Source organism: Aulonocara sp. 'chitande type north' Nkhata Bay, linkage group LG7 (assembly GCF_057382095.1).
Source record: "Aulonocara sp. 'chitande type north' Nkhata Bay isolate Kocher_YH1m ecotype deep benthic linkage group LG7, A_spYH_male_GT1.1, whole genome shotgun sequence".
Lineage (NCBI taxonomy): Eukaryota > Metazoa > Chordata > Actinopteri > Cichliformes > Cichlidae > Aulonocara > Aulonocara sp. 'chitande type north' Nkhata Bay.
Window position 1 is genome coordinate 57,866,933 of NC_141350.1, and position 23,749 is coordinate 57,890,681.

Here is a 23,749-nt window from a genome sequence, read left to right on the forward strand (position 1 = left end):
TGGTGCTGGCCAATACCATCCACATTTCACCAGGGCCACTGTTGTTGGCTGAGGCCATACACTTTATACCAGCGACAGTGCTTCCTGTGAGGCCATTTTCACCACACCAGGGCCTGTACTGTTGGATGAGGACATCCACATTATACCAGGGACAGTTCTTCCTGTGAGGCCATCATCACCACATCAGGGCCTGTGCTACTTGCTGATGCCATCCACATTACACCTGGGCCTGTGGTGCTGACCAATATCATGCACAATTCACCAGGGCCAGTGGTGTTGGCTGAGGCCATCCACATTACACCAGGGACAGTGCTTCCTGTGATTCCATCATCACCACACCAGGGCCTGTGGTGCTGGCCAATACCATCCACATTTCACCAGGGCCACTGTTGTTGACTGAGGCCATACACATTACACCATGGACAGTGCTTCCTGTGAGGCCATCTTCGCCACACCACTGTGTTAGTGGCAGAGGCCATCCACATTACACCCGGGCCTGTGTTGTTGTCCGAAACCATCCACATTTCACCAGGGCTTGTGTTTCTGCCTGATGACATGCACAAAACACAGAGGCCTGTGATACTGGCTGATGCCATCCACATTACACCACTACCAGTGCTTCCTGTGAGGCCATCATCACCACACCAGGACCTGTGGTGCTGGATGAGGCTATCCACATTACACCAGGGCCTGTGGTGCTGGCTGAGGCCATCCACATTAAACCAGGGCCACTGTTTTTGGCTGAGGCCATACACTTTATACCAGCGACAGTGCTTCCTGTGAGGCCATTTTCACCACACCAGGGCCTGTACTGTTGGATGAGGACATCCACATTATATCAGGGACAGTTCTTCCTGTGAGGCCATCATCACCACATCAGGGCCTGTGCTACTTGCTGATGCCATCCACATTACACCTGGACCTGTGGTGCTGACCAATATCATGCACAATTCACCAGGGCCAGTGGTGTTGGCTGAGGCCATCCACATTACACCAGGGACAGTGCTTCCTGTGATTCCATCATCACCACACCAGGGCCTGTGGTGCTGGCCAATACCATCCACATTTCACCAGGGCCACTGTTGTTGGCTGAGGCCATCCACATTACACCAGGGCCTGTGCTTCCTGTGAGGCCATCCTCACCACACCAGGGACTGTGCTTTTGGCTGAAACCATCCACATTACATCAGGGCCATTGGTCCTTGCCGATGTCATCCACATTTCACCAGGGCCAGTGGTGTTGGCTAAGGCCATCCACATTACACCAAGGTCTGTGGTGCTGGCCATTACCATCCACATTTCACGTGGGACAGTGTTGTTAGATAAGGCCATCCACATTACAACAGGGCCTGTGCGACTGAATGAGGCCATCCACATTATACCATAGCTAGTGCTCCCTCTGAGGCCCACTTCACGACAGCAGCTGCTGTCTGAGGCCACCTATATTTCACGAGGGCTTGTGTTGCTGGCTGATGCGATCCACAATACACAAGGGCCTGTGCTACTGGCTGATGCCATCCCCATTACACCAGGGCCAGTGGTGTTGGCAGAGGACATTCACATTACGCCAGGGCCTGTGGTGTTGGTCAATACCATCCACATTTCACCAGGGCCAGTGTTGTTGCCTGAGGAAATACACATTACACCAGGGACAGTGCTTCCTGTGAGGCCATCTTCACCACAACAGGGCCTGTGCTACTGGCTGAGGCAGACTACATTTCACCAGAGCGCATGTTGCCGGCTGTGGCCATCTACATTTCACCAGGGCCTGGCTGCTGTCTGAGGCCATCCACATTACACCATGGCCTGTGCTTCCTGTGAGGCCATCTTCACAACACTAGGGCCTGTACTGTTGGATGAGGCCATCCTCATTACACCAGGTACAGTTCTTCCTGTGTGGCAATCATCACCAAACCAGGGCCTGTGGTGCTGGATTAGGCCATTCACATTTCACCAGGGATTGTGTTGCTGGCTGATGCGTTCCACAAAACACAAGGGCCTTTACTACTGGCTGAGGATATTCACATTACACCAGGGCCTGTGGTGCAGGCCAATATAATCCACATTTCACCAGGGCCACTGTTGTTGGCTGAGGCCATACACATTACACAAGGGACAGTGCTTCCTGTGAGGCCATCTTCACCACACCAGGGCCTCTGCTGCTCGTTGATGCCATCCACATTACACCTGGGCCTGTGGTGCTGACCGATATCATGCACATTTCACCAGGGTGTGTGGTGCTGACCAATACCATCCATATTTCACCAGCGACAGAGTTGTTAGATGAGGCCATCCACATCACAACAGGGCCTGTGCTACTGGCTGAGGACATTTACATTACACCAGGGCCTGTGCTACTGGCTGAGGACATTCACATTACACCAGGGCCTGTGGTGCTGGCCGATACCATCCACATTTCACCAGGGCCAGTGTTTTTGGATGAGGCCATTCACGTTATACAAGGGCCTGTGGTGCTAGCCAATACCATCCACATTACACCAGGGCCAATGGTGTTGGCTGAGGACATTAACATTAGACCAGGGACTGTGTTGCTGGCTGAGGCCACCTATATTTCACGAGGGCCTGTGTTGATGGCTGATGCCATCCACAATACACCAGGGCCAAAGATTTCTGTGAGGCCATCTTCACTAGAACAGGGTCTGTGCTGCTTGCTGATGACATCGAAAATACACCAGGTCCAGTGATTCCTGTGAGGCCATCTTCACCAGACCAGGGCCTGTGCTGCTTGCCATCCAAATTACCCAAAGGCCTGTGTTGCTGGCCGAAAACAACCACATTTCACCAGGGCCTGTGGTGTTGCTGGATGAGGCCATCCACATTATACCAAGGCCTGTGCTACTCGTTGATACCATCCACATTTCACCAGGGCTTGTGTTGCTGGCTGATGCCATCCACAGTACACAAGGGCCTGGTCTACTGGTGAGGACATTCACATTACAACATGCCCTGTTGTGCTGGCCTATACCATCCACATTTCACCAGGGCCATTGTGGTTGGCTAAGGCCATACACTTTACATCAGGGACACTGCTTCCTGTGAGGCGATCTTCACCACACCAGGGACTGTACTGTTGGATGATTCCATCCACATTACACCAGGGCCTGTGCTACTCGATGATACCATCCACATTTCAGCAGGGCCACTGTTGTTGGCTGAGGCCATATACTTTACATCAGGGACAGTGCTTCCTGTTAGGCCATCATCAGCACACCAGGGCCTGTGGTGCTGGATGATGCCAACAACATCAACAACAACAACAATCTTTATTGAAGGGAATCATTGCCATGGTAACAACAAATGGTAGTTAAAAAAAATGTAGCATTAACAAAGATGAGGAGATACATTTACTGAATACCAAATAAAGACACCTTCAATGCTAAAGATATCACAGGTGTAATGTAATGTTGCTATGGTTTAGATTTTATTTTCTATCATTCATAGACTATGATGTGTTTGTAGCCACATGGACATCCCACACTGATTTCAGGACCCTGCAAAGAAAACAACATGGCCACCATGTTGGATTTTTGGAGTCACAAATCTGGGCTAACGTTAGCAAGCTGCATTCAGAGAAACTATGGATTTTGGGACTTGTGAGCCATACTTTTCGCTGGCAGCTTTATCTACATTTAAATTAAATCAATGTCTCTCCCAGAGCTCCAGTTCGGTGGCGTCTTATATGGCTCGATCACCTTACACTGGTACCAAGGTCAAAGCTTTCAAAGTACGGACATCTACATGCGTTTTCGATCTGGATGGGTAAATATGGTTGTCATCAGAGAGGTGAAGAACAAGAAATTGTTGTTTGCTGAAATGAATGATCACGTGTAAATCTTATATTTTGTTGACTTGGAATTTTACAGTGAATCAGTCCTACAGTTTAAATGAGCCTCCATTGACAGACTAGGTTACTGTGGAAATGCAGGGATTGGCGTGATTTGACCTGTAAGGCAGGGTCAGGAGGGGTGTGTTCACATGTTGGTGCCATATTCTACGCCCTTCTGGCTGCTGTAAAGAAACACGAAAAGGCAGCAGCTATCCGGCATTTTGGCTAAACTCAAAGACGTTCATAAGATGACTGGAGAGCAAAGGACTGCACTACTGTTTTGACTTTCATGTGTGCATGTCCCAGTAGCTCTGATGTAACGTGAAGACTCTTTTAAAGCAAAGAAACAGATGAATAAAATACTAGCATTTTACTCAGCAAAACTGAAGTGGATGGTTTGTGGATGGTTTGTAGCAGTTAGCAGGCCAGACTATTTGTCATTAAAAAAAAATACTCCAAAAGGCACCATGAGCACAAACACAGTTGAGAGGTTCAGTTCAGCCACAGTGTATTAGTGGAAGCCAAAGAGTTCATCAAAGAGGACATGCACCCAAACTTTAAGCCTCAGCAAAACTGAAGCAGTTTGATTCTGAGAAAGAGTTCAGTTATCATAGACAGAAACTATCCATGTTTAAAGTTGGACATTTTAACATGGGACACCCATGATTCCCAGCCTCAAGTGGCCACTATTGGAACTGCATCTTTCAGCACCTCAGTGCTGCTTTTCTTTTCCAGCCCCAGATGATGTAGCTTTGTGTACCTATCTACACCCTAATTACAAACATTGGTAAAAAAAAAAAAAAGAAAAGGAAAAAAAAAGTTTTCTTAAGTTTCTAACTTTGGCTTGATTCATGGCTTCCTCTTCATTGGTCCATACATGATGTAAGTATGTATTCTAGTTGTCAACTAGAAAGTGCATTTTCTGAAGAAACTGCAGTGTGAATGCTTGAATCTGAATGTATGCATTGAAATGAATTAATTGCTGAATTTTAAGTTAAAAAGTTTGAATGAGAAAAAAAGAAAAAGAATTTAATCTGAAAACAAAAGTGCTGAAGTGCTAAAAGCTGACGTTTACACAGAAGAAGAAGTTGGAAAAAAGCTGAAAATGTTTTAATTGTAAATTAGAAAAACCTTAGAAATGAGAAAAGAAAATTTAGAGTCAGAAAACCTCTGAATGAATATTAAAAGTTCATATTCTTTGAGTCACTGAATGACTAAAATGTGATCCCTCCACTTGGATCCACACAGTTTAAAAATTTTAAATGTCTGAGCTTTGAAAGACAAGGTGCTGGAAAGAGAACAACGATGGCAATGTTTTGAGGGTAAAATCATACCTGTAGAGCAAACACTGAGGACACAGCAGCAGTTGAAAGAGAAGTGTTTAAGATGAATCTTGGCAGAGTGAGAGACAGAGCTAGTTAAGCAGGCAGGTGTGAGCCTGGTTGCTATAGTGACTGCACCCAATGGCTCCATACACACGCACACAGACATGCGCCTCACTTCTGCTGCTTAAAATGAACAGAAAAGTCATGTGAGTGAAGTTGGCCCCCCACCTTCTTCAAATCCAACAAAAGTGGTATCAAACGTTTGTGCTACGTTTGTGCTGGTTTGTGCTGCAAAAATTTTCATTTCTGCTACTATCATTTTAAAGATATTAATCAAAATTTCTAGAGGTCATCAGAGGTCAACCAGCCCCCCCCACATTACCCAAATCCAACAAAAGTGGTATCAAACGTTTGTGCTACGTTTGTGCTGCTAAAATTGTCGTTTGTGCCGCTTTCATTTTAAAGATATTAATGAAAATGTAAAGGTCAAAAGGTCAACCAGCCCCCCCACATTAATGGAATCGAACAAAATTGATGTCAAATGTTTGTGCTACGTTTGTGCTGGTTTGTGCTGCTAAAATTGTCATTTGTGCCGCTTTCATTTTAAAGATATTGATAAAAATTTCTAGAGGTCATCAGAGGTCAACCAGCCCCCCCACAGTAATGGAATCAAACAAAACTGGTGTCAAACGTTTGTGCTACGTTTGTGCTGGTTTGTGCTGCTAAAATTGTCGTTTGTGCCGCTTTCATTTTAAAGATATTACCAAAAGTTTCTAAAGCTCAACCAGCCACTTTCTTTACCGTAAAGAAATTGAGAGATATTAACCAGCATTGGATATTTTTTTCTTATGATCACACTCTTAAACCTAGTAATCAAACTGCAATAACTTATTTAAAAACTAGGTTAAATATAGCATTTAAAATAATTAATGCATTCGGTTAGAGAAAAAACTTTATTTGCTGGTAACAAAATACAAAACTACGAGAACAATGTAGTATATATGTTTCCTGTTAGAAAAGGTAAATACATTGAACTGTCTGAGCCTCACAAGTCTAATACAATAACTGAAAAATAACAGCTATTTCCATCATCTAACTCACAAACTAGAAAAGGACTTTCTTTCATGAGATCTTGCCATCATTTCTTTGTGTAGAGCACAGCGTGCGGACATACGCTGGTGTTTTCAGATGCTATGGTTACATCCTTTCTTAGGTCATCATACATCTCCCAGATGTACGGGGTCCTGTTACAGAATGTCATATAATGCCCGAGTGTTTCTGGTGTTGGGCCCTCCTGAAATGTAATGACTGCTTTCAGTGTGAATTTCTCTCCTTGAAGTAGCAGAGTGGATGGGAATTCAGTAAGCAAAAACCTTTTTGGACTGTGAAAACTGTGCTCCAGAGTTTCTGTAGAGCATTTTCCAAGGTCTGTGTCAATCTGTTAGGGAAAATATTCTAAAACACTTCTTCAGTAAAGACTCAGAGAAGAGAAACACACAGAGTTCTTGCTAGCAAGGGCAGCTCCCTACTGAGAGACTCAGGTGAGGAACTGCCCTGGTCTTTATTTTATACTCCATTGAACGTATGTGTGTGTGTGTGTGTGTGTGTGTGTGTGTGTGTGTGTGTGTGTGTGTGTGTGTGTGTGTGTGTGTGTGTGTGTGTGTGTGTGTGAGAGTGCGTCTATGTGGTATGGATTGACATTTGACCTGCGCTGTACCTGGGCTCCGGGGACATTTCGACTTTTTGCTGTGTATTCATGTGTCCCCCTAAAACATGACTTGTAAATGTGCCCTTTAACAAGTGTATGTCGACGGCAATACGAAGACGGATTAAAAACACAAAGGTAAGCCTTTTTTAATGTAAAATGCACCATGACTTTAATACTATATGAAATTATAGGTGCACAGGCCTATATTAAACTGGTTTAATTTATGCTTTATGGACTGTTAGTGAGTCTTTGAAGAAGTAAAACGGCCCCAGCGTTTGTCATTGAGTAAATAAAATAGGGCTGACGACTAACCGCGTCAACGCGATAAAGCGGGCTAACCCGTGTTAGGATTTACTCGGTGTTAAAGCATTATTGTGGCTTAAACGTGTTAATGCCGACATCGCGACTAACGCGATTAACAATTAAACCAGCGCAGTCTGAGTCAAAATCCCTGATGTCGCTGTTAGCTAATTTCGGGCAGTTTGTCCAATGTCTGTCCATTCTGCTGACAGCCCTAAAATAAAAGCAAGGGTATAAGTGTATTTAGTCGTGTATTTATTTATATGCCTGAAGAAAAAACTTCTTACAGTTTTGATGCCTAAGCTTTCTCAGTACTTGTATCACTCTCTGCAGTCGCCATTACAGAAATGTCACATGTCGCCATTTTGAGTACTAGGCCTTTAACATTTTAAAAGAAGGCATAAATTAGGACTATGAATAAGTCAGCTGTGTTTATGCTGTAAACTACACTACTGCTAGTTTTGCTACTACTGATGATGATGACAATGATGACGTTAATCGTAATACTTTATATGCTTTGGTAATACAGCCAATCAAAACGTACAGGAGAACATGCGAAGGAGACGCATTCCTCCACGGGAGGATGCAGTCTGTCATGTTTCTGCTGGAAGGGACAAACTGGGACTTGATATCCACTACATAAATGCCTTCAAAGGTAAGTTGGTCTTTAGTTTGGATTAGATTTGGAGTTTGTCACTTTGTCTTTTGTCACTCACTTGGTATGCCTCTGCAATTCAGGTCGGGGCATTTTCACGACTGTTCCATTCCAAAAAGGAGACTTCCTTTTGGAATACAGAGGTAAACTCATAACAAAAGAAGAATGTGAGCGGAGACACAGAGTTTATCATGACAGCCTGAAGGTGTTCATGTTTGAATTCAAGTTTGATGGAAAACTCTGGTGGTGCATATTATATCAGTGTAGTTTGATTAAGATTAAATGACACATTGCTTTTGATTTATGAAAAAAAAAAGCTTCCTAACTAACTAGTTAAGCTAATACTTTTTTGCCTAACCCCACAGTGTGGATGCATCTCAAGAAGATGGGTCATTAGGCAGACTTGTCAACGACAACCACATCAGTCCAAGTGCTAAGATGAAAATATTAAATATCAATGGAAAGCCCCATCTATGCTTATTTGCAAGCAGAGACATAAGTCCAGGCGAAGAAATAGACTATAATTATGGTGACTCGGATTGGCTCTGGAGATGCAAGGTATTTCTACAATTGTACTTTTTGGAACTGATAAATTGCATACCGTAAGCCATTTTTACATTTGTACCTACTCAAATTGGCTTAACGTGACTTAGGGCATCTAGTTTTTCACTGAAATTGAGTATCACCTACTGTGCCTGGGGTCACTATAGCAATGCAGCCGAGCATCCAGTGATATAAATGCCACAGCAAGCATGGACGTCAAGGTGACAAAATGCCTGCTGCTCAGTCTATACTTTAGTGTTCAATTCAGGGATCACGCTGTTAATTTTGGTCGCTATTTCAAACATTTCAGAGTTTCAAAAATGATGGCTTGGATTTTCACGAAGGAGGCGCACTCATAACTTATCGAGTGACACCATTGACCAGCCACCTGGTGGCATTCAGTCTATGTCAAATTTTCTGATCACTTTGGATCACTTGGAACCTTGGTGCAGTAGTTACTGAAAAACTACATGGTACTATAACCTACTGGAAAAACAGGGGTAGGTACTAATGGAAAACAGGCAATTGTGATGGCTGCCACATCAAAGCCCTCTAAAAGCACTAAAAAAATATCAGCAGGTATGCAGAAATAAAAAAAATGGCTTTCGGTTTCTAAATTTTAACAGTGATTGATGTTTAATGTGATTCTACACAGCAAAATCTCCAGTGTTAAATTAACACTGGAGAGTGTCTATAAGGGTCCACTGTGTGGACCCTTATAGACAGTGTTAAATACAACACTGTTGAGTGTTAAATTAACACTTTTGACAGTGTTATATGTTTAAAAGTAACCTAGTCAGTTTTGAAGATTAACAATGGCTAACACTGAGCAGTGCTGATTTTCTAACACTGGAAAATAACTCAAAATGTTAGAAATATTCCAGTGTTAGAAAATCAGCACTGCTCAGTGTTAGCCACTGTTAATCTTCAAAACTGACTAGGTTACTTTTAAACATATAACACTGTTAAAAGTGTTAATTTAACACTCAACAGTGTTGTGTGGACCCATATAGACACTCTCTAGTGTTAATTTAACACTGGAGATTTTGCTGTGTAGCCTCTTTAGTTAGATTCATTTTAAATTTTGGCCCTCGAAGATAAATGGGCCCTAGTGACAGTTCGTTGCTGCTACAGGTGATTGTTTTACTCCTTTAGCAATGGCTTAAAAAATAAAGAAATCACACTGACTATTTGTCTCTTAATCATAGGGACTTAAATTCTCTATACATGACAGTGAATATTTTAAAGACATTAGCTTGAAACTTATCTTTCTCATACAGTTTATTTAATGTTTCAAAAGCCTCTTCAAAAATGCACTGTATATTCATTTTCTATCTGTTACACATGAAGACTGAGACCAGCCAGATTCAGAAGACTGTGAGCTGCCTAAAGCCGCAACCAAACAGCTTTCCAAACAATGATCTGGACCTGAAACATCCAGAGCCTGAAAGGGTAAATATAATCCAGTGTACCACTTAATGAACTAATAATTTAATCTATCATCATTCTTTATGGATGCTGTGTGTGTGTGTTTGGCAGTCACCTGGGTGTGATGTGATTTACATGGACCGTGGCTTGTAGGTCCTTTTCATTGTTTCAAAGTGCAAGTCTGGATAACATCTGAGTGTGTGTGTGTGTGTGTGTGTGTGTGTGTGTGTGTGTGTGTGTGTGTGTGTTAACCACCCAAATGTGACTTAGGAGGACCACACTGTTATTGGGAGACTCCGTCAAAGTTTGCTTCATGGTGACATCACTCTGGTTTTAGGAGGGGTCTTCTTGTATTTTTTGACAGTTTGACCTACAGCATGCAGAACTGACTACATGTGCTTTGTTTCTATGTTGAAATGGTTTGAAACTCAGGCTTGAACATTAAGATAGATAGTGTTAGGTATTTTAGTACCATGGTAGCATTTACTGGATATTGTTTTATAGTGACATTATGCAGGAAAACTCTGTCATTCAATAAGGCCCCTTTGTTTCAGTGTTTTTCTCTTTGACCCAAGAATTGATGTGTGAGAATCACAGGCTGGTACAAGGTTGAAATACCACAGAGATCACTCCCTCAGCTACATTAGTTTCTTAATCTTTTAGACGCCTGTTGAAGGCCAAATGGTTTGTTTCAGATTTCACTAATGAAAGAACTCTTCGTTTTGTGCCTTGAAAATATGTCGCTGAGATAATCACAATTGTAGCTGAACTGATAAACTACACAAAGGATGCTTCTTCACCCAAGGGCAGGAAGACGCTGCCTTATCTTGGTCTGTACTGGTTTAAACTGATAAATCTGCTGTCTCATGAATTTTTACCCTCTATATAAACTGTTGTACTTGTGAATAAAGTTGAGTCACTTTGGGAAGACAATCTAAAGCAGTCTCTGTTTTCTTGTTCTCCCAAGCTGCTCCCGAGCTCGTACTAACACGCTGAATGGCATGCTTGAATATTACTTGAGAATATATTTGACTGTGTTACAGACTAAGGGACATTCTCTGCTGATAGGTGAAGGTACATTCTCTGCTGATAGACGTCCACGCCTCGGAGGAAGCCGATCCACGGAGTAGGCCCTGGAAACCGTTTCCTTCAGATAGTACTATACAACTTCTTAACTTGTTTTAGGCACTTTTTACTGCTGTAGTGCATGGGTTCTCTCTGGCTGTGTACTCTGGCTTCTTCCCACACTGTAAAACCTAATAAGTTCACAGAACTCAAAAATTGTTGTGTAACAGATTACACAACAATTTTTTAGTGATGTTTTTAAAAGTTTTAAGTTTAACTACAATAAAAATTATAGTTGCAGTTGCCTTAAATTACCTCAATGTTAACTCATAAATGTTGATATTCCTCAACTTATAATTAGGGAGTAATAAACTCAAAATGTTCAATTTTTTCAACTTAATTAAGGTGGGAAAGACACTCAAAATATTTTACATATTGCAACTCATACGATGTGGGAAATAAACTCAAACTTTTTCATATTTTCTAACTTATAATATGGGAAATAACACTTAAAATCTTCAATATTTTTTAAAATACTGTGGGAAATACACTTACAAATAATTCTAAACTGTTTACCCAGTAAATTATAATCAGCTAAAAGTGTTAGAAAACATGAAAGTAACAACACTAACAATTTAACAACTTTTTATTAAACACAATGTGCTTTTAAAAAGGCACAAACAACAGAGCTCACTCATAAAAAAGTGCTTCATAAATAAAACAAGAGAAAAAGACTCCAAGGGTCTCCATCTCAATTCTAAAATTCAATAACATTTTCAGTATTAACAGCAATTGCAGCTATTAGAACATTGATGCATTTAACACTTACTGTACCTTGACAGCTGCAGCTCACTTTCTTTTTTAAAAATACATAAAAAAAACAGTACTGGTTTCCACTGCTGTACTTATAGGGAACAAACATCAAGGCAGTGCATTTACGTATTAGGCAACAGAACATTAAACATGAATAGTGAACTGAACAGTCATTCATCTTAAATGTGAGGTAGAAGAGGCAAATGATTAGGAAAAAAACAAACAAAAAAGCTTCCTCAATACTCAGCTTAACAAGTAGTCCATTCTGAGTGATTCACTCATTGAACAAATCATTCTTCAGCATCAGTAGACGCCCTTTCAGTGGTTTGTTGTCCTCAAGGCACATCACAACCTTTTGGATAAATGTGAATGTAAGCTCAAGTTTCTTTGGGTATTGTAGGTCTAATGCATAGATGTACCCAAAGAGCAGGAGAAATGACTCAGCCAGATTTGTGGGACCATTCACAAGTATTTCATCCTCAACGACAATGCAGATGCTTTCGGGACTGAAGAGGGCCGAATCAGTAGTGTCATCCGTGACAACTGTCAGCAGAGCCACAGGAGTGTCAGTGAGGTCTGGACCATCTGCTGACTGCAAAACAAAAATAATACAAGAATGAGTTCAGCCCCACAAGGACACAAATCATGCTATTGATTAGAGGTGTGAATCTTCATAAGTCGCACGTTTCTTTTAGGATTATAATGTCAACGATTTAATTTGATATTGCGATACATCATGATGCATTACAATAATCTTAATTTGGGTTTGGTTTCAAAACATATGTGCAAATAAATGTTTTCAATAATAAATATATGCCAAGATATTTGTTTTTGTTATTTACCAAACATTTCTCTGACCACAACATGGCACCTCCAAAAAAATAGAACACTTGAATTTTAAAAAGGGAGATAGTTTTTATCTGCAGATTTTTTTTGTATAATAATCTTTCAACTATTTTCATGTTTTCTGGTTTATGCGTAACAATCTTCTTGCAATCTTATTCAACAATAGTTGATATATGGGAGAAAACAAGTCAGATGAGGACTGTGTTGAACATCCTTCCTGATATACAGTGGGGCAAAAAAGTATTTAGGCTACGTTCACACTGCAGGTCTTAATGCTCAATTCCGATTTTTTGATCAAATCCGATTTTTTTGTCTGCTCGTTCACACTACAAATAAAATGCGACAGCAAACGCGCTCTAGTGTGAACGCTCAAAGCGGCCCGCATGCGCAAAAGAAGATGTCACACACAACGCGCTCTGTTTAGACCCAGAGCAACAGTATTGTTTGACTGATGGCCCTTAATATAAAGACTTCGGACTTCACGTTTCCCAGTTTTTGCTTTAAGTTATTTTGTTATTTACATAATAATGTAATTAACCTAATAATGATCCTTATTGCTGTTTAAGAGAGGAGCGGTGCTTCAAAGGATAGTTGCAGATTTCTGTCAGAATCTGCAGATTATACAGTACAAATAAAATGTTTACGTTGTCTTCCCAACAGTTTCACTAACATCTACACTGGATGGCCAGGAAGCGTTCGCGATGTCTTCTCGGGCGCTTCTCTGGCGCTGATAATTGGCTTCAGTGTGTCGGTGACGTAAAAGGCGGATTTAATGCGACTTGACCGTTCAAACAGCAGTCGCTTTCTAAAACATCGGATATGTATCGGATTCAGTACCACATACGAAAGTGACCCAGATCGGATTTGAAAATATCGGATTTGCGCCGTTCACACTGTCATAGCATGATCGGATATGGGTCGCATAGGGTAAAAAAAAAATCGGATTTGATGCGCTTTCGCCTGCAGTGTGAACGTAGCCTTAGTCAGCCACCGATTGTGCAAGTTCCCCCACCTAAAATGATGACAGAGGTCAGTAATTTGCACCAGAGGTACACTTTAACTGTGAGAGACAGAATGTGAAAAAAAAATCCATGAATCCACATGGTAGGATTTGTAAAGAATTTATTCGTAAATCAGGGTGGAAAATAAGTATTTGGTCAATAACAAAAATACAACTCAATACTTTGTAACATAACCTTTGTTGGCAATAACAGAGGTCAAACGTTTACTATAGGTCTTTACCAGGTTTGCACACACAGTAGCTGGTATTTTGGCCCATTCCTCCATGCAGATCTTCTCGAGAGCAGTGATGTTTTGGGGCTGTCGCCGAGCAACACGGACTTTCAACTCCCGCCACAGATTTTCTATGGGGTTGAGGTCTGGAGACTGGCTAGGCCACTCCAGGACTTTCAAATGCTTCTTACGGAGCCACTCCTTTGTTGCCCGGGCGGTGTGTTTTGGATCATTGTCATGTTGGAAGACCCAGCCTCGTTTCATCTTCAAAGTTCTCACTGATGGAAGGAGGTTTTGGCTCAAAATCTCACGATACATGGCCCCATTCATTCTGTCCTTAACACGGATCAGTCGTCCTGTCCCCTTGGCAGAAAAACAGCCCCATAACATGATGTTTCCACCCCCATGCTTCACAGTAGGTATGGTGTTCTTGGGATGCAACTCAGTATTCTTCTTCCTCCAAACACGACGAGTTGAGTTTATACCCAAAAGTTCTACTTTGGTTTCATCTGACCACATGACAGTCTCCCAATCCTCTGCTGTATCATCCATGTGCTCTCTGGCAAACTTCAGACGGGCCTGGACATGCACTGGCTTCAGCAGCGGAACACGTCTGGCACTGCGGGATTTGATTCCCTGCCGTTGTAGTGTGTTACTGATGGTGACCTTTGTTACTTTGGTCCCAGCTCTCTGCAGGTCATTCACCAGGTCCCCCTGTGTGGTTCTGGGATCTTTGCTCCCCGTTCTCATGATCATTTTGATCCCACGGGATGAGATCTTGCGTGGAGCCCCAGATCGAGGGAGATTATCAGTGGTCTTGTATGTCTTCCATTTTCTGATGATTGCTCCCACAGTTGATTTTTGCACACCAAGCTGCTTGCCTATTGTAGATTCACTCTTCCCAGTCTGGTGCAGGTCTACAATACTTTTCCTGGTGTCCTTCGAAAGCTCTTTGGTCTTGGCCATGGCGGAGTTTGGAGTCTGACTGTTTGAGGCTGTGGACAGGTCTCTTTTATACAGATGATGAGTTCAAACAGGTGCCATTCATACAGGTAACGAGTGGGGGACAGAAAAGCTTCTTACAGAAGACCTTACAGGTCTGTGTGAGCCAGAGATTTTCCTTGTTTGAGGTGACCAAATACTTATTTTCCACCCTAATTTACGAATAAATTCTTTACAAATCCTACCATGTGAATTCATGGATTTTTTTTCACATTCTGTCTCTCACAGTTGAAGTGTACCTCTGGTGCAAATTACTGACCTCTGTCATTTTTTTAAGTGGGGGAACTTGCACAATCGGTGGCTGACTAAATACTTTTTTGCCCCACTGTACACCCTGGTTCTCCTTGAGTTCTGAGCAATGTCATATGGTTGATGCTGAGGCCAGTACACTTACATCACAAGTCCTGAATAACGTGGAGGCATCTTCACGCAGGTACACAGGAAGTGCACGAAGGACGAGGGCCCGTCTTGTATTTACATCATGCTGTTCCTAGATGAACACACAATATCTATTAGAATAGTATTTACACAAATGCAGAGTAAAAACAAAGTGTTGGATAGCCATGTTCTGATTGTCATTGTTATAGATCAGGGGTGTCCAAACTTTTTGTGTAACGGGCTAAACCTGTCAATCTAGAAGGGTAACCCAAAAAAAATCTAAAAATTTTGAATAATTCAAGGCAAAATTCTCTAGTTTCTTTGTATTTATTTTTTATTTAAATTGGGACACAAATTATAAAACTCACCCACTGACAACTGGTGAAATGTTGACTCTCTGTAGCGCTCTTTGCAGTCTGATATCTGTAAACAATATGTGCACAAAGACGACTTATTAATGTTCAAAAACATTTCTTGCACAGCACACACACACAAGTAGTCAGCTGATCTCATCTGATGCAGATCTGCTCCTTGATCAAGTGACATTTGTCCGGATTTTTGGCACGAGTGACGTCGAATCAGCACCGCAGCTGGATGGCCCGATTTACATACCCAGCGCAGCTGATACTCACCACAATAATTTACTAAGATTATATGCACTCCTGTTATTAAGTCCAGTTCAGTCTGTTAATGTTAACCGTTTCAAACTAATGTTGATAGGTGTGTTGCTAAGCTTAATAACTTAAATAACAAACTTGAAATTTACCCGTCCTATTTTCCCTTTTATTGTTTTTTCTCTGTGCTGTAAATCTTCTGTCTAAGAAGAAATTTGAGGCTGCTGTTCTGAAAATAAGCTACCAAAGCTTTTTCTGAATGAATCAATAAAGATCCATTTATGGAAAGCTGTGATGAAAGCAGTTTTGTCTTTAATTATATTCAACAATATAACATATTCGACCACTTTTAAGTGATTTTGTGATCTTTAATACACTTTAATACACTAAAGTTAAGGTTATTTACCTAATTTCTAGTAAGTAGCCCTCAGTGAAAAAAGTTTGGACACCCCAGCCTTACAGGTTAGGGAGTATTTGTGATCCGCACAGTCTGCATCAATGATTCTTTCTTAGCCTGGGAGCAGAACGCGGCTCTTTATTTTCATTTCATTTCAATTTATCTAGCAAAGATCGATAGGGTCTGGCTTAAAGGTGTCAAGGAGGCGCCTCAGTCTGGCTGGTTGAGCCTTGTCGAATTAGCGCGAACAATTTAGCTGAACTTCGTTCGTAGCACCGAGTTCGACCAGTGTATAATGTTAGGCTGAATCAGGCGATGCATTTTTCCGCAAGCCTTGACTTGTAGAGCTCGCTTAGTGGAATACCCCTCTAAACTGTTAAAAGGATTTCGAGATTATCTCACAACCACACATTTGAGACTACGAAAAAATACAAACGTGTCTAATTACCATCATGATAACACACTCATGTTGTTTATTATTGTTCGCTTCATGCTAGCACACACACACAGCTCAACAGCGTAAACTACTGACTGTGTAACACGGACACTTATTGAAATAAGTATACTCACAATACGCACGTACGTTACCGGCGAATACGACAACCAGTGGAAAGTTTTAGTAGAAAGTTCAAATGCATGGAGCTAGAACTGCCACCGTCAACTTCCCGGGCAAGAATACAATGCATTATGGGAAATGTTGTCCCCCACGGAAAACCGCCAAAACGTTACATCATTCTAATTTGAAATAACATTACGTATTTGTCACATTAGAAAACTTCTAAAATTACAATTACTTGGATTCGAATTCATTTATAACAAACATTCACTGTGCACAAAGTACGAATATATTTCCAGTAAAAAATAAAAAAGAATGTTTATCGAAATTAAATTTAAACAAAACAAAAACACGTTAGACTTACCAAATTTAGGGCAGTTGATGAAAAAAAATAAGGTGGTGGTCGTGGTGGGTTGAAGTTGGGGACTCTTAATCCACACGGGCTGGCCAAAACTTCCCCGTATCAAGGTAAATTCAAGATGGCTGACTAAGCTTTCCTGAGGGAGCGACAAGACTCCACCCACCAGAACGTCACTAATATATGCTTCTTAAACTTTTTGAGCGTTCCAAAAAATTTAGCTAAAAAATATTGAGCCCTATTCAATTAAAGCTGCATAAAAGCCAACAGAGCTCAATACTTTATAGTTTGCTCAACTACAAAACGACATTTGAGTGTTATGAGCTTATTAGTTATGAGCTAGAACAACTGTTAGGGATTACAGTGCACAGTCCAAAGATGTAGCTTATGGGGTTAGGTTAACTGGTGATTCAAAACTGCCCTTTGGTGTGAATGCAAATGCTTGTCCTTCCATGTTAGACTGGTGATCTGTCCAGGTTGTACTGCCCTATGGTAGCTGGTATAGGCCCCAAACCTGCTTGCTACCCCACAATCCTGATAAGGATAAGTGGAAGAGGATGGATGATTGCAAAGGAATCAGTTGTTAATTATTGTAGCCAGTATTTTTTTCAGAAGAAAAAATCCCCCCCCAACACACACACACACATCATTCTTTATGGATGCTGTGTGTGTGTGTGTGTTTGGCAGTCACCTGGGTGTGATGTGATTTACATGGACGAAGTTTATTAGTTGATATCTGCAACTGAATTGAAAACACCTCACCTTTCCAACTGTCCAAAACAAATAAATGTTGCAATATTTTGCTAACAGTTTCACAATCATCGTCTGGTGTGCACAACAATATCATCTTTGGACAAGTGCATTCAGTGTGTGGGACCGGTTTCCTCCCTCAAGTGGCTTGGGTATAAGTGCAAAGGTGAGACATTTAGTGAATAGGTACAGTGTATAGTAAAAAGCATTAATAGAGTTCAACAAGTTAAGACTAGCTGAAATGAACACTGCTCCCTTTTTAATTAATGGGTGGTCACGTCTAATTAAAGAAATGTAGTATTACCTCATTGGTGCAGGACCTTGTAAAAATGGTATACTTGGGATTGTCCTCAATTCCCCATTCCATAACATAAACTGCTCAAAATAATAAAGGGAACACTTAAACAATGCGATGTTACTCCAAGTCAGAACACACTTCTGTGAAATCAAACTGTTCACTTAGGAAGTAACACTGACAACCAGTTTCACATGCTGTTTTGCAAATAGAGTAGACAACAAGTGGAAATTATAGTCAATTCACCATAATAAAGGACTGGTTCTGCAGGTGGTGACCACAGACCACTTCTCAGCACCTATGCTTTCTGGCTGATGTTATGGTCACTTTTGAATGCTGGCGGTGATTTCATTTTAGTGGTAGCATGAGACGGTCTACAACCCACACAAGTGGCTCAGGTAGTGCAGCTCATCTAGCGTAGCACATCAATGTGAGCTGTGGCAAGAAGGTTTGCTGTGTCTGTTAGTGCAGTGTCCAGAGCATGGAGGTGCTACCTGGATGTGGAGTAGGCCATAGGAGGGCAACAACCCAGCAGCAGGACCGCTACCTCCACCTTTGTGCAAGGAGGAACAAGAGGAGCCCTGCAAAATGACCTCAAACAGGCCACAAATGTGCATCTGTCTGCTCAAATGGTCAGAAACTGACTTCATGAGGGTGGCTTGAGGGTCCAGCGTCCACAGGTGGGGATTGAGCTTGCAGCCCAACACCATGCAGGATGCTTGGCATTTGCCAGAAAACACAAAGTTTGGCAACTTCGGCACGGGCACCCTATGCTCCTCACAGCTGAAAGGAGGTTCAAACTGAGCACGTGACAGTCTGGAGATGCCGTGGGGAACGTTCTGCTGCCTGCAACATCCTCCAGCATGATCATATTGGCAGTGGGTCAGTAATGGTGAGGGGTGGCATTTCTGTACCTGCCAGAGAGCCTGACTGTCATTGGGTAACAATGTGGCTGGAGTATGTCAGCAGTTCCTCCATGACAAAGGCATTGATGCTATGGACTGGCCCGCCTGTTCCCCAGACCTAAATCATGTCTCACTCCATCCACCACAAACTGTCCAGGGGTTGGCAGATGCTTTAGTCCAGGTCTTGGAGGAGATCCTTCAGGAGACCATCCGCCACCTCATCCCGTGCATGCCCAGGCATTGTAGGGAAGTCATACAGGCATCTGGAGGCCACACACATTCAACTACACACTTTCATGCCATTCAACTACCTAAAGAACAAAGTATTTAATAAGAATAATTCCTTCATTCACATCTGGGATGTCCTTTTTTTGGGGGGGGGGGGGGGGGGGGGGATTAGCAGTGTATGTGTAGTCATTAAAATATCCTTAAGTGTGAACAGTTTGGTTTGTTTTTTTTTTTTCAGCATTTGACATTACTGCAATGCTTTGACAAAAAACTACTTCACTTAAATAGAACTGCAAAGCTAAATTAAGTCTATCAAAATGTGTTTCAGTTTGTTTAGGGGTCTGGCACAAATCTTGCCTTACAAAATTGGCAAATCAGAATTGCCACCAGTCAACACAGGTGTGTATCCCATTCATATTTGGCTTGACTTTGTTTTTCAGTTTATTTTTTACCTGTCTAAAGTATTGATCAATTAAAATAACTTTTGTTCTTACATTCCAGAAAGAAGAAATTTCTGAATATTCAGGGGAGGATGGATTGCCACATTCAGTTCTGGATCAAATATCAAGCGATGATGATGGCAACCACAGCATATCAGAAGAAGAATATGTGCCAGATTCAGAGTCATATGATGAAGATTCAGATGAAGACATCTCATTATTGCCAAGCACATCAAAAGGTCTGCTATGCCAAAATGACATCTCCAAAGCGCATGAACAATCAGATTCAATGAATTTAATCCACAACTTGACAAAGGACAAGCCACAAGATAAAAATGAGCTTTGCGAAACTGAATCAGAAAAAATGACTTTAAGTAAAAGAAATTACTGCTATTTTTGTGGCAAACCACAAGCTAAAATTTCCCGCCACCTGAAAACGCACAAAACGGCTCCTGATGTTGTGCATGCATTTTCCCTGCCTAGAGACTCAAACGAGCGTAAAAGTCTGTTAGAGAAATTGAGAAATAAGGGAAATTTTAAGCATAATGCTGCAGTTTTGCATGGTGGAGTGGGACCACTGAAAGTGAAGAGAAGACCCAAGATTAAAGCAGTAGAGGGAAAGTTCGCTCATTGCTTTTATTGTCAAGGGATGTATGTTCGCAAGGATCTTTGGAGACATGTCCGCAGATGTCCGAACAAACCAAAAGATGACACGGATAAAGAACCTGGAAGAACCAAAGTACTCGGCCTGGCTTTAACTCTGGAGTCTCAGTGTTATCCGCAGGTGTCAAGTGGAGTCTGGAAGGTTCTTGCTGTTATGAAACAAGATGAGATTGCCTCAGCTGTGCGAAATGACTTTACTGTTATTCAGTTTGCCCAGTCCCTCTACAATAAACATGGACAAGACCCTACAAAGTATGATTATATACGACAGAAGCTTCGTGAAGCGGGACGTTTGTTGTTGTGTCTGCGCACAGAATTCTCAGTGCATAACATGGAAGAAGCTATTAAGCCTGCTAATTTCCAGAGAGTTGTGCAAGCAGTAAAGAAAGTTTCAGGTTTTGATGAAGAGACACTGTCATACAAAACTCCAAGCCTTGCGCTGAAACTGGGACATACACTGCATAAAATGTCTGACATTATCCATTGTCGTGCCCTCATGACAGAGGATGAAGCCCTAATCAAGTCCACTGATGCGTTCAAGAAGTTGTATGTCTCCAAATGGTCCGAGATGGTGTCTCACCGTGCCTTGAACACATTGAGTGAGGCAAAGTTTAACAAGCCATCAACATTGCCCTTTACAGAAGATGTTCGGATTCTCCATCACTACCTTCAAAAATCTGCAGAAAGTGCCTTTTGCAGCTTGGAGAACGAAGCCACAGCTCAGAATTATGCCCAACTTGCACAAGTTACACTCTCACAAATCATTGTGTTCAACCGAAGACGTTCTGGAGGGGTTTCAAAGATGCGCCTCAAAAGTTTTCTTGAAAGAGACAAAACAGCACTCCACACAGATGTTGCCATGGGGCTCTCAGAAATGGAACAGAGACTCTGTAACTATTTCTGTAGAATAGAAATAATGGGAAAAAGGGACAGAAATGTTCCAGTTCTGCTAACACCAAGCATGCTGGATGCTCTGTCACTACTGGTTAGTAGGAGGCCTGACTGTGGTATTTGTGCCACTAATATCTACCTCTTTGCAAGACCCCGATCAATGAGTCATTACAGAGGAATGGACTCCTTGCGTGTTCATGCACACCAGTGTGGAGCAAAGCAGCCTGAGTATCTAAGATCGACACAGCTCAGAAAACATGTTGCCACACTCTCACAAGTCCTTAATTTGAAAAACAACGAACTTGATCAGGTTGCAGATTTCCTGGGTCATGATATCCACGTTCACCGCGAATTCTACAGATTACCAGTTCCCACAACACAGCTGGCCAAGATTTCCAAACTGCTTTTAACACTGGAAAAAGGACATCTTTCCCAGATCCAGGGGAAATCACTGGATGAGATCAAAATAGAAGGTTTGTATTGAAAGGAGCAAATATTAGGGCAGTAGTTGAATATTATGCTTTATCAACAGAATTAAAACCTAAAAGCACAGACCATTCTGTTAAATGTCCATGATTTAAGGTTCTTGAAGTCTATTGTTTCATCACTTTGCAACATTTGGCAAACTGCAGAGTGGTGGCCTTAAATAGTAAAACTATGTACTATAATTTCCAGTATTTGTTCTGTATTTTGTCATATCTCGTTGTTAATGTGAGGTTTTTGGGGGGGTTGTGTTTGTTTGTTTTTTTGTTTTGTTTTTTCCCCCCCCCACAATTTCTCAGATGAAATTGCATTAAGTGATGCTGAAACAAAGGACAGTGAGAGTGAATCAGATGATGATGACACAGCACTCACAATGTCGGCGTGTGGCACCAGTGAGCCTGTACATGCAGTAGCTGATTCCACAAACACAGCGCAGCTCCAAGACACTGTAGATTGTGGTAAGTTACCACTAGCTTGGTTTCTGTGGATAAAATGTTTGTTACAAATATTAAAACTTAATCAAATTGTGTAATCAGCAGATGAAGGACCACTCACAATGCCTGCAGCAAGTGAGACTGCTGCTCCCTCTGAAGGTAAGGGGTGCAGTTGGTTCTCTAAGCTTATTATTGTTTCATCACTTTGCAACATATGGCAAACTGCAGAGTGGTGGCAAAAAGTCACTTGGATGAGTGACAAAATGTTTCTCCAACTGAAAACGCTACGTCCAGATTAACAGAATCAACGTTTTGGGATTTACTTACCTGGATGATTGAGCATGCATCAAGAGACTTTTATTCAACTTTTTATTCAGTCTTTTATTCACAGCGGAACACTAAATGTTGTCTCATTTTAGAAATTTGATAAATTTTCAAAGAGAATTTTAGCTCGTTTTGATATTGATGGTAGCAACACATTTCAGAAGTTAGTACAGGGTAGCATCCATTCTTTTAACAAGCAAATGTTTTTTGTTTTTTTTGTTTGGTTTTTTGTTTGTTTTAACTACTACTACTTTATATATCTTCCAGAGAAAAATGCTGCTCAATCCCACAATTCCCGAAGAGCTCCCAAAAACATGTGGTCCAAGGCTGAGGTTGCTGCAGTGATGAGGCATTTTAAAGACCACATAAACGAAGGGAAACTAGCCACCAAAAATGAATGCAGTCATTGCAAATTGGTAGAAGATCCGGTGTTGGCAGGAAGAACAGTTCAAAACATAAGAGATTTTGTAAGAAACAGAGGATTAACTGCAAAAAGGCAGAAAAAAATGAATTAAAATAACTGTTTAGCCAGATGTGGTTTTACATCTTGGTCAGATTGCCAATTGTTGTTAACACTGATGTTCTGTTTAAAGAAAAAAAAAAGTTCTTGTTAAATACAGAAGCAGTTTGTATTTCATAATTTTTACATTTAATTTATTTAGGGTTTTTTTTTGACGGGTTATATTTAAAATAAAAAATTATAAATGCATATTTTCTCCCCTTAATATTTACCTTTAAACTATTAAAATTCATTTTAAATGTTTTTAATTTTTCTGTTTTCTATATTTTTATATTTCTGTGGGAAGCGTGGGCATTTTTGTCCATAGATTTCTTTTTTTATTTATGGTTAAAATTAATGTTCAGATCCAAGAACACTAATAAAATGATGTTCCAGTAATCCTGTGTCCTGTCAGATGTGTATTCATGGTAATGATGAGCTATTTAAATATTACATCATTGTCCCTTTAAAGACCCAATATTGTTTTTTTTGGACCTCATAAAACACATTGTTGTCAAGTGGACAATGTCTCCAGAAAACACAATAGAGTCTGGTTGGTGTGTATCAGTGTATCTAGACTTCTATAGGGAGTGTATGAGGTCTGAAGTGACCCAAATTTTTTTCAGATTTTTTCGAACACTTTAACCTCGCTCCCTTGGCTCTAAGTCCATTGAAAAGGGTAGTCCACTTAAACCACCACCGGGCGGATTGACGTAGGATAGTCCCTCCATACCACATAGACCCGTATGTGTGTGTGTGTGTGTGTGTG

General features: G+C 41.3%; 3 protein-coding genes and 1 long non-coding RNA gene across 6 annotated transcripts; 3 read left to right on the forward strand and 1 right to left on the reverse strand.

Moving 5' to 3' along the window:
• Window positions 1-6,963: 6,963 nt before the first annotated feature.
• LOC147326373 (histone-lysine N-methyltransferase set-1-like) lies at window positions 6,964-8,953 on the forward strand. Its single transcript, XM_086301587.1, has 5 exons — window positions 6,964-7,015; window positions 7,710-7,835; window positions 7,919-8,081; window positions 8,201-8,393; window positions 8,689-8,953. The coding sequence occupies exons 2-5, from the start codon at window positions 7,733-7,735 to the stop codon at window positions 8,797-8,799; spliced, it is 570 nt and encodes a 189-aa protein (XP_086157713.1). The 5' UTR covers window positions 6,964-7,015; window positions 7,710-7,732; the 3' UTR covers window positions 8,800-8,953.
• Window positions 8,954-11,501: 2,548 nt separating this feature from the next.
• LOC147326374 (uncharacterized) lies at window positions 11,502-17,284 on the reverse strand. 2 transcript variants are annotated; one of them, XR_015130470.1, is made up of 4 exons: window positions 17,075-17,284; window positions 15,512-15,566; window positions 15,160-15,255; window positions 11,502-12,276 (listed from the first exon to the last, which is right to left on the reverse strand). It is a non-coding gene; the product is annotated as an uncharacterized LOC147326374 (long non-coding RNA). The 2 variants fall into 2 exon arrangements; XR_015130469.1 differs by having other exon boundaries at window positions 16,725-17,284.
• Window positions 17,285-20,031: 2,747 nt separating this feature from the next.
• Window positions 20,032-21,142, forward strand: LOC147326375 (uncharacterized; the record flags this gene model as incomplete). The annotated part of the gene is made up of 1 exon (XM_086297783.1): window positions 20,032-21,142. A coding segment is annotated over exon 1 (1,092 nt), but the record flags the coding sequence as incomplete, so codon positions are not given.
• Window positions 21,143-21,150: 8 nt separating this feature from the next.
• Window positions 21,151-23,379, forward strand: LOC147326376 (uncharacterized). Of its 2 annotated transcripts, none has more exons than XM_086301585.1 (4): window positions 21,151-21,713; window positions 22,023-22,181; window positions 22,260-22,316; window positions 22,749-23,379. In XM_086301585.1, exons 1-4 carry the CDS (start codon window positions 21,152-21,154, stop codon window positions 22,994-22,996), a joined length of 1,026 nt encoding a protein of 341 aa, XP_086157711.1. In that variant the 5' UTR covers window position 21,151; the 3' UTR covers window positions 22,997-23,379. The 2 variants fall into 2 exon arrangements, with proteins under 2 accessions (XP_086157711.1, XP_086157712.1); XM_086301586.1 differs by having other exon boundaries at window positions 22,263-22,316.
• Window positions 23,380-23,749: the final 370 nt, after the last annotated feature.